General features: G+C 28.2%; 1 protein-coding gene across 1 annotated transcript in view; it reads right to left on the bottom strand.

Annotated features, from left to right (window-relative positions):
* Positions 1–12,050, bottom strand: part of LOC105624571 (hormone receptor 4) — a 165,569-nt gene that overhangs the window by 43,453 nt on the left and 110,066 nt on the right. The window contains exon 7 of the mRNA XM_012205929.1: positions 1,412–1,546. Within this exon, the coding sequence (XP_012061319.1) occupies positions 1,412–1,546 (135 nt within the window). The remainder of the gene's footprint in view (positions 1–1,411; positions 1,547–12,050) is intronic.

Here is a 12,050-nt window from a genome sequence, read left to right as displayed (position 1 = left end):
TGTCCTATTCGTATTTACGTTGTAACTTTATTCTTGTATTTTTCGATCTGGTACTTGTTTATGCAAAAATGAGTATTTTTAAATAATTTGTTTAAAATCAATTTTGCAAAAAGAAAAAACACGGGTAATTTTTTTTTATTTATGTTATGAATCCCACAATCAGTTTTTCTTTTTTATGCAATACACTTTTTGTATTTATGCAATACCCAGAGCATGGAGCCGACTTTGCGCATGCAAACCATTTATAATAATTTTTTTGCATAAGCAAAGTGGATCGAAAAAATACCAAGAATAAAAGTTTCTTGTTTTTAAGAGTAGAATCGAATAGCACTTTTAGTTTTAAAAAAATGGGCATTTTTAAACAATTATCATTTAAACAATCAATTTTTGTAAAACGAGTAATTTTTTTTTCGCTTATGCTATAAATCATATTCAAAACATATTCAGTTTGGCGCTATCATGGCTATATAGGCATGAGCCTTAATAGGTAATACATGTCTGTGAGGTGGAGTTTACCGAGAATGAAAAAGATTTTTCAAATTGAAATTTTTTAGTCCAACATTAACGCTTTAGAACTGTCATATCGTTACAATATTTGTTTCGTATAAAAGCTTTGCAATCTATATTTATAAAATAATCCACAAACTAGTGATTTGCATCAAGAAATAACGTGGAGTTCTTAGAATTGGACTTGGATATCTAATTAATGTTATACGAAAATTTATGTGTATGTGTAGCATGCATGAATGAGATAATGTAGTAATATCTAGTGATGTATCAGTACATGTAAATGTAAATCATCTGTAAGTCCTGCTTACACAATGACTAATCATTTATTTGTGATGCCATATGTACATAAATTCACACCAAAATATTTAAGCACTAGATCTGCTCTCATCGAAAAGGATTTGTCTTATTTAAATAATGGATCTGTTTTTTATGGCTGAACTAGTGTACGCTTTTGGAACATAAAGTGAAATGGATATATATTTTGTGAAAGCAAGAAAGAGAGTTATAGTGTAGTCTAGTGTAGGAATAAAAAAACAGATTTAATAATTCAAATGGATCAGTTTAGAGCAATATTGGGATTTACTTGTACATTTCAGCTTGGCCGATTTCAACTTGGTTCATATTTCTTATCAACCCGCGCGCAGCCTAAATGCCGATTGACAAGTAAATCCCAGCACTGATTTGGAGAAACAGATTATTCACTGAATTACTTACGGAAATAAACGTTGATTAGACTAAGTAATTTTTTAAATTAAACTTATATACCGCACATTAGAAAAACATATATTTTTTTCGTGTAAAAAAATTATGTCAATGTTTACATTAATTATACTAATGTCTTAATAGAAATTATGCAATTTACATTATATGTTTTATTATAAAAGGATGTATTCTCACATACCCTCAATGTGGCGATATCTTGGAACTCGTCGCAATCTATAAGAGTTTGAATCATGGTTAAGGTTGCGTCCAAAGGAAATACTCGATCTCTCGAACTGCTAACTGCATTGTCTAACCTTTGTCGCAAGTGCACCACCTTAAACATACAAAATTAATATATAAAATCTATACAACTATCCATATAACTTTCTTTTATCAAGATAATATACTATTTGCATTTGTTAAATATTTTAATTATGCATCTAGAATATTGATTAAAATTAGTATTAATTTTCTCAGACGTACCATATATGCATTGTTGTTTGATTCAATTTTTGTCAGTTATATTGTGTTTCACACGTCGGGCTTTCAATCTTGTTTACATGACCTTGAAATTTTTTTATAAAGCGAAAAAGTTATTTTATTTTTTTATAAAGCGAAAAAGATTCGCACGTTAATTCCGCCAGCACTTCCTCTGTTGCGCGAAATTCGAGTTCGGCAGCCGCGCAATCGATAAACTAAACCTTTCACTAACCTTTTGGATCTCGAGACATTTTCTCGAGGTCGGGAGTGTATGTGAGCGAGATAGAAAGAGAAAGAGAAAAAGAAAGCGAAAGAACCTATCAAGTTGATTTCTGACTTCGGGGAAAGCTGGTCTCTTTGTCGGATAAGGTTCATGCATAAGTGACTATCTCATGGAGAACCGTGGAACACGTTTGTAGTTGAAGGCGCTTAACATGAGGAAAGGACCAAAGTTTCGCAGGGGACACAAGGGAGAAGATATACAGGAGAGGACGCGCGAGGAGAGGGAGAGTGAGGTCACTGTCCCTTGTGCAGACTTTCACGAGTTACGAAACCACGGAGAACTGTCCGTTCTTGACACCGGCTGCCGCTGATTTTCTATTGTCCCTACCTGCATCGCTCGCTATGACGTTTCCAAGCAGTGACGATGACGAACACCGATTGACGTGATACAATAAAAAAATATTCGATATTATTTCAGTAGAAATTATTGTAAAGTTTATTGATATAGCTGAATTATGTGCAGCATGATGTGTTTAGAAATATATTATATGTAAATGATAAATTTCAATTTCTGTTTGATAATTTCTTTTTATAATAATTATTAGCGAAATTATAACGAAATGATGCTGCATGTGAGAGATATAAGTATATACATTTGTATTTAGAAATTATATTAAAAGGGTTTCATATGTATATGTCTTATAATCTCCATTTTTATAATTAGATTCAACAAATCTTATCCTTTTTTCCTAAATATTTAAAAGTATTAGGTGTAGTAAAAAGAAATCCATTATTCTTGCATGAAATTGAATGAAAAAATAATGGATTTCTTTTTACTACACCTAATACTTATTAAAATTTAATGAATATTATATAATGGGTTATTATTATATAATGGATTATTATTATATAATTATATAATGGAGTAATTTTCTTGAAAAACTTTCTAAATATTTATATAAAATATTCATAATTAAGAATTTAAGTAAAAATTAGTTTTATAGAAATTTTATGTGCAAAATATCTTCTGATAAAATAAAGATAAAGATAAAAATTAGTCTTCGCAACAGTTGAAACTAAAATTAAGTAAATAATCAAATGATTTTTTTTCACGTTATTTTCGCAACTAAAAACGATAAACATTCTTTTTTTTAAAGAAAGTGGTTGTTTGCGATTTTTTTTCTTATCTTATATAAAATTTACTTTGAAAATGTGGTTTCATTGTGCACGATGACTCGAAAGTGACCTCTTTAATGGACCACCACCATCAATATTTATTCGGTTTTACCGGCATCGGTTTCACTTTTGGCAATGGTCTTTACGGAATCATTTGAATGATCGCGACAGTTCCCTTGTTTGCTCATATAATCAGACATAACACGCATAATTTTCCATTATTCACGCTAATCGTCCCACTTGAGAAAATCGGAGATGATATTTTTAGTACCAAAATTGCAATATAGGAAAAATTAATTTTATTGAAAGTAAATTTAGTTATGAAATTATATAATTATAATTTATAATTGATAAATATACATACATATATAATATACGGCTTTCAAATGATTTTAGTAAAGAATTTTTCACTATATAATATATTTCATCGATTAATTATCATAAAGATCTATTTATGTCATTTGTAAAAAACTACATACATAATATTGAAAACACTGCTTTACGGAGACATATAATAATTTTGTAAGTCATATAAGAATCTTGTATTATATAAGAAGTGTATAGATGAACACAATGCTACGATTGGCTGATTCTTGCGAGCATGCTATTCGCTCGTTTTATCTATTGGCTTTCATAATGTGGGAAACCTTGAGACTTGCACAAGTTGAGTCGTAAGAAAGTGAAATTGCGATGGTGAGTTCATTCATTCCAAGATCGGTGCGGAGGAAACCGATTGACACATGCAGAATTTGCTATTTGCCTCATATAGTGCCACTCTTACATACTATAATATTACTCAACGATTCATCAAGGTGCATCAAGATAATTTACATTTTTACAAAGCAAGACTAAAATAAATTAAATTTATATCTTAAAGATTATAATGCAATTATATTAAAGATATACACAACGTTATAATCGTATTCCAATATATACTGCCATATTGTAAAATGGCAATCTATAGTATACAGGGTTTTAATGTCCCACAATCTCCAAATTAATTTTTTTATTTTTTATCCATAACTGTCCGAAACATTTTTTTCTGAGATAAAAATAAAAAAGTTATTTGAGGTGAAACATTAAAATGGGACATCCTGTAGAGTAAGGTTGTTGAAATCGCACCACTTTTCACTTAAAAGTCATAACTCTACATAACTAAAAATTATGGAAAACATTCTTAAGTTTTTTTACAGCATAATAAACTGTACTTTTTGTTATATTTATAATTTTTTTATAATTTTTTGATACTAATATAACATTTTAAATGAGAATTTTTCAGTATAGTATGATTTGGCGATTTGGCACAAAGAAATTCGTTGCCTAAATCGCATCTACTAATATTCGTTATTTCAAACATTATAATAATACAAAGATTTCAAAATTATATACAATAAGAAAAAAAATAGTATTTTATTATATTATGTTGTCAAAAACTTAGAATATATTTTTAAAAATATATTTTTCATAATTCTATATAAAACAAAATAAATATTTTGTAAGCTTACAATACAGGGTATCTCTGCATACGATGTCAAAACTGCTACAATGGCTTCAGCCGTAAATGTATGTAAAAAGTCGAAAATGTCTAATAAACATTTGTCCGATTCTGAACGGTTTCGAAATTCGGAATTGAACGGGTTGAAGTAAGAAAACATAAATCGTAGTAAATATTATTTAATATTCATTATTTCTGTTGAATCCTGAATTTTTTTTTGATAGACTAGAATCATTAGATCTTTCATTCGTCCCCAAAATGTAAAGAAATATATATTAAGGATGACTTCCTGTACGAATGTTTTCTCATGATCACTAAATTAAATTAGAAAGAAAAAAATTTTTCTTCCCGGAAAGTTGAGAGATTCCAGGTTCGAATCCTGACTGAGATAATATTTATAAAATAAAATTTCAATAAAATTTCAATAAAATTTCTTATTTTCTTTCTTTTTTTCTAATTTAATTTAGGGGATATTACAATAGTAACGTTTCAGAATGATTGTGTTGAAACCGAATGTTATCGGCTCTCAATTATATCTGGAATAAATTGATTTAATAATAATAAAAGAATATATAATGTATTATTTGTAAATATCCAAAATTTAACCGGTCTTGGTTTTCTTTATTGTATTTAAAATAATGAACAACATTTACGATTTATTTTCTTACTTTAATGTAGTATTCCTGTAACTCTGAAATCGGATATATGTTTTTGGACATTTTCAATTTATTTTTATAGGCTAAAGCCGCTGTAGTTGGCACTATATGCATAGTTTTGGCACTATATGCAGAGACATTCTGTATACATCTTTACAAAATAATAAATGTAATAAAAATATAAAACATGTAAAAATATTAGAAAATGTGATTTAGAAGATTAGATTGTGGGAATTATATTATGGTGCAATTTAGGAAACTTGAGCGTTTTTAAAACTTTTATTTATTTAACTTATAAACAAAAATGTAAAGCAAACTTTAATTCTATTAATTTAATTTTAATAATATTCGAATCACGATCAAAACTTAGACTATTTAATTTATACTTTCTGTAATTCCGCTATATGTTGAAAAATAGCAACACTTTTTTATTTACGTAAATAACAACACTTCTATTGCGCTTCGTGTCACGAGCGTAAATGAAGTAACATTGCTACCATAGTACTATATAGTTTTAAATAACTTATATATAAGAATGTAATTAAATATAATTGAATTTTTAAGCGAAGTAGTGCGATTAGGAGTCAGTGCGATTTCGGCAACTTTATCTTATGTAATGTGAATTTCAATACTATAGATTTTCAGATTGGTAGCGTATATCAGAAGGAACATGACCTATATTGTAATATTTAATACGTACTCATACTTCCTTAAATATCAAACTATATGCTATTCAAATTTAAATCTTCTTCTCGATAACGATAAATTTCTTTTTCTTCTCTTAGATGTTATATCTTTTAGATGTTACTATTTCAATTTACAGGGTGATCCGAAACCCAGGTGTTCCTGTAAAGACGTATTCTTGACACAATTCTAAGACGAAAATTTTCTTTTACGAAAATTTTGTCTGAAGATTAATTTTCAAATTACAAGAAGAAATAGTATTACGCGTTACGGGCGCGTAGAGAAGAGGGGCAGAAACAGCGCTCACACTTATACTCGAGCGCCTTACCTCGGGCGCGCGGAGCGCACACTGACCCCATGTATTCATACGTTTATAAAAACACATTCCTTCTTACTTTTTCTTCTACCACATTATCTCTTTATTTTTTATATACTTTAAATTTGCGTACTTTAATGGTAATTTTGTTAAATATAAATATCGTAAAAAAGCGAAGTTAGACAATGTGCGATAAGCATTATAAAACTATTGGGGTACAAATCAAATAATTTCTAAGAGCGCTTCTTACAATTCGATATATTTGTTAGATTTAATTGTAGATTTTTAATTCTTTTACATTACTTCTTTAATGACCTTGATTTTTATATATTATAAAGATGAGGGTACTAAAGTTGTTTGATTTATATGTCAATAATAGTTTTATAATGCTTATCGCACATAATAATTGTCTAATTTCTCTCTTTTACATTTCTCTAATAATTTTATCAATGTAATTGAAAAACAATCCGACTCAAAAGATTCAATATTTATTTTAATTTCATCATTCTAAATTAACAAAAATACAGGACTCAGTATAAATAATAAGTAGAAAGTTTAAAGGATGAATGAGACTCAGAATATAAAAACATATTTCTTAAAATATCATAACGAATATATTATTACGTAGATTTTCAAAAATTATTGTAATAACAAAATTAAAAAGTTTAAATAAAAGTACCCAATGATTAGAAATATTTAAAAATCCACATAGTTATTTATCTAAATCGAACAAACATTGCTCACAAAACAGTTACTCGGCCATAAAGGAAACAATTGGAGATTTTATACATGAATAGAGAATCTTATGATCATATTAAAAAAGATAAAGCAATATTTATTCTTCAGATATCATAACTCACTGATGTAGTTTCTGGCCTATATTCTGTAACTGTTTTACACGTCTATCGACAGTTGTCGATGTCATTGCAGATGTTTTATATAATGAAAAAAATTTTGCTGCGCAAAATAGTTACAGAATCGCACTCCTGATGTCACATTAAATATGTTCGTCGATACGTCATTACAAGAATAAAATAATATGAAACGTCGTTAAAATAATTTTCACATTAGAATCGTTAATCCATTAAAATTATCTAGCTTATAAAGATTAGTATGTGATTGTGACGATTCCCAAGACACAACTGACAACAATATTTTATATGTCAAGTGTTTTTCAAAGTTAAATTCTATTTATGATTGGTAAATAAGATTTATGAAGGCCTTCTATATTGTAAGTTAGATTATTCTCTTGTTTTTTAATATGAATCATTTTAGAAATTAAACAACGCTTGCCATAACACGGTTCCTCATCGAGAATCTTGACATTATCTCAATCAAAATCGTATTCAGATTGCATTCTATGATCGGTTATAACAGAACGAGTTGATATGTTCTAGCGAATGTGATTACAATGTTCTTTTATTCTCATATTTAATTGTCTACCCGTGTCTGACCAACATAAGACGCAATCTTTACACTCGATTTTATATACTATGTTATTTTTTGTAGACGATGATCATGGATCTTTTTGAATTTTTATGAATTTATTTAGTTTTTATTTAAACTAAAGAAAGAAACTATAACATCTTTGTTGTTAAATTGTTTAAATTTATCTATAAACGAGGGAATATACGGTATTGTCAACCAAGAAGATTTAATTTCTTGATTCTCGTTATTTATCGAATCTTAAATAGCTGCTCTCCTTTCAGACAAGTTTTTTATTCTGTGATAATAGTTTCAAAAAAAAAGGCAGAGAATAATCATTCCAATAAAGTCGTAATTATATAAGATAAATTTTTCTTATGGTGTTATGTTTTGGATCGAAAAGTAATAATGTAATTCTGTCCACCATATCAATGGTATCCTCTCTTCTGAGAAATAGGATGGTTGGAAAAGAAATTCAAAAATCTACCCGAGCAGATAGGCTTTTGATACCAATTGAATGTTAGATAACTTTCTGTTTTTGTGATGGTGACGTCTAGAAAATTAAGCGAATCCTCACTTCCAGAGTAAATTGCAGGTAGAAAGAGTTAAAATAATCTGAAATTTTATTCATTTCATCAAGATAGAACAGGTACCATACACAAGTCATCCACGTACCAATAATAAAAAGATAAATCTCTGTTGAAAAATGCTAAAGCTATTCTTTCTAATCTCTCCAGTATCAAGTCGCAATAACTGGTAAGAGTGGAGAGCCTATAGATATTCCAAAGGTCTGTTTATAGAATATATCATCAAATGTAAAAAATGTGGAATTTAAAATAAATTTTAGTGCCGCTAAAATTTCGCTTTTCGATGTTATATTTTTTAGAAATAAAGTTCCAATTTTCATTTACGCAGTCTAGAGCTATTTCTATTGGAAATATAGGTAGTATAATGGCTCAATAATTTAAAAACAAGTTAAAAGCAAAAGCACTACGAGCCAAAAATTTTTTGACCTATAAAAATTGGTAAATAAGTAAAAGTCTTAATAAATTAATTGTGAAATTTAATAACATGCGAACTAATAACAACAAACATTTCGATCACGATTGAATCAATGTTTACAAAATATATCTAAATGGTAAAAAACATAATATAAAGTCAATAGAAGATTAAACATGTACTTCGCATTGAAAAATTATATAATTGTTGGTATCAATAAAATTAAGAAGAATCTTGTTAATTGAACGGAATAGTAACGCACATAAAATACATACATTAGAAATCGTCAGAGAAATAAAAGCTTATATGTACGGTCGATGACAAATGAAAATACATTTTGCAATGTCATTAAAATGTTGTATCAATAATTGAAAAATGTTCTTGTTAGAAAATTTGTACAGCAAAAGAACGTGAATGTATGATTATATATTAGTTATCTTTTATTATCCAGAATGAAAAATAACGCATTACAGTTATAATAATAATGTAAGATTATAAGAATGATAGAAATTTGATAAGACCAATATAAAATTGTATAAGTAAAAAAATGTACAAATCTATCAGTTCAATTAAAATTAAATAAGAAAAATACTTTTCATAATTATAGTTAAGAGTTCAGTTAAAAAAAATAATTAAATAATACGAATAAAGTGCAATAGACAATGCGATGAGAGAAAGATCAATGTCTCTTATCTTCGATATTGTTAAACGAAATAAATGATTTTCAGAGAAGGAAAGTAAAGTTGATATTAGAAAATAGTAGGAAATAAGAATAAAGAGGGAAAAGGGATAGCTAAAAAGAACATAAAAAGGGGATGTATAGAGAAGAAGGAAAGATAATTATGAGGAAGAAAGGGATTGTATGATTTGTGAGTAGGATTCTGGCAATGATTCAATGTAATTTTGTTTATTTAAACCTCGTCTTTTAATATAAATCATTTCAGATATCAATCTTTTATTATAAGAAGACTCACTATCTAAAATCCTCATTCCATCTAAAATTATGATTAAAATTAACGCGATGATCAGATGTAACAGATGGAGAATCTGTCTTTTTGTTAATATCCGAAATGTGTTCACGCAATCTAATACTTAGTTTTCTCTTAGTTTGACCAACATAGCTGGTGTTACAATCATCACATAAGATCTTATATATAACAAAAATTTTGATTCGAAAGCAATTCTAACTTATCTTTACCTCTCATAACAAAATTTTTTAAGATATTGGTGATAGTGAAAGAAAGCTAGTTTACAATGTTAGAAATAGGTAGAAAATTTTCTGAGATGAAATGTACATAAGGAATTGTAAAATATTTTTCTTTGATTTGTAAATTTTGTATAATATTCTTATTTAATGTATGAAATTTTAATCTTTGTTCTATTATGGAAAAAATAAAGGAGACAGGATAACCATTTTCAAGAAAAGTGTGAATTGCATCGATCAAATTTTTTTTATTGAAAGCAATAGTGTGCCAGATAGAATATTTTGTCTAAAAACTGATAATTGTGTTTCTTTTGTGATAGAGAGGATGATTTAAATAGAAATTGAGGAACCTGCCAGAAAAGGTAACTTTGTAATATATATCAAAATTACTTTGTATTGTTAATATATATATATATATATATATATATATATATAATATATATATATAATTTGAATGTCAATAATAATTGTTGTATCAAGACATTATAATAATAATTATATCATACATTCTGCCGTTAACACCAACCTCCATAGTAAACTGTATTCTTGTGTGTAGAGAATTGAAAATGTACTTATATATATTTGATCATGTTAGATGGAAATGCAAGAAGGATGTCATCAACATATCGGAAATAAAACAATGATGGCATTTGTAATTTTATGATCGCCACCTCTTCAAGATCTTGCATTACAATGTCTGCAATATGCACGATAACAGTGAATCCATCGGAGTGCTAAATACTTGTTTATAAATTTTTTGATTGAACGAAAAAAAGCATTTAGCAATTTAGCATTTCATACAAGCAACTTGCAAAGATCCAATTTATAAAAAAATTTTTCCCTAACTCAATAAATAAAAAAATTTATTCTTAATTTAATTAATTCTTAATTTGATTTTAAACGGATGTTACAAAGATATTGATATAACGTGTAGATAATAATATTTAATGCTGAATGTTTAGAAAGTTATGAAAAAATAATGATGGCCAATAAAATATTTTTACTATTAATAAAAAAAATAAATCAAAAAGTATAAATGAATGTACAAAACATGTAACACGTTATTGAATCATCTGAACAAATGATCATCGTCTGCAAAGATTTTGCGATCTTGCATCGCCGCCGCAGCTGTTTCGAAAGTGAAAGCAAAGATGCCTGCGGGACATTCTCATCAGAGCATCGGATTCTTCTGTCGGCGGTCAAAGAGTCAACTTTTGACGCATACTCGATTTCTAACCAGGACTATATTGCATAAATTATGTGACTTGTAAACACAAGAGATCCTTCGATCGAAGGCATACGCAAACGTTAATTTGTATACGATCTCGTTGATTATGAGCAAGAATAGACAACGTAAAATCTCCGTAGAATCTCATCGTATGGATTAATTTTCATGTCGCATAATCATGCAATTCAATCGGACCGACTTAAAAAGTTTCCGCGGATATTTCACGCATATACAGCGGATAATATACAAGGAGGATAATATAGATAAATCTCGCAGCCGAGATTATATTACGTCACTGATGACGTTTGCCTTGCGTAATGCTCGAATAATTAAGGGTAAAATAAGTAACAGGCGCACGCGGTGCATTTTATTGTAATGAAACTAATTCTTTGACAACTTCATTTCGTGAAATATGCAGAAACAGATAAATTGCGCAATCTATATTTTGATGAAATTTCTCATGTAGGAGGTGAATTGGCATAATTCAAACTTGGTGATCGTTAGCGATAAATCGTTTGAAGTGAATGGATTGGACAATGAATTTTTATTCAGATATACTATAGGGAATATAATATTCCAAATCTGTGAGGAACTATAACCGTGTGTACCGGAATTATAACGGTGTGTATCTTATAATTCATGATTGTAATTGTGATGATAGATTCTATTAAGTTTCGTTAAATCTCAAATCAATTGATTCTTAATTGAAATCTCCAAGCAATATTTCCGTACACACAAGTGATTAGGAATGAGTAATTTTTCACAGAAGATTCTTTAGTATAAAAACGCGATTAAGTAAGAGGAAGCCTTATTGTACGTTCAAAATCAAATGAAAAATCTTATTTTTTTTTTAAGTTTTGAATTTTATATTGTCATTATATCAGGATATATATTGTATTAAAAAATTAAGCGAAAAAAGATTTCCTAAAATTTTCATAAAAGAAAAATCGAAT

Source organism: Atta cephalotes (assembly GCF_000143395.1).
Source record: "Atta cephalotes unplaced genomic scaffold scaffold00082, whole genome shotgun sequence".
NCBI classification, from domain to species: domain Eukaryota; kingdom Metazoa; phylum Arthropoda; class Insecta; order Hymenoptera; family Formicidae; genus Atta; species Atta cephalotes.
Note: the sequence above shows the minus strand (reverse complement) of the source record. Positions and strands in the feature narration are given on the sequence as shown.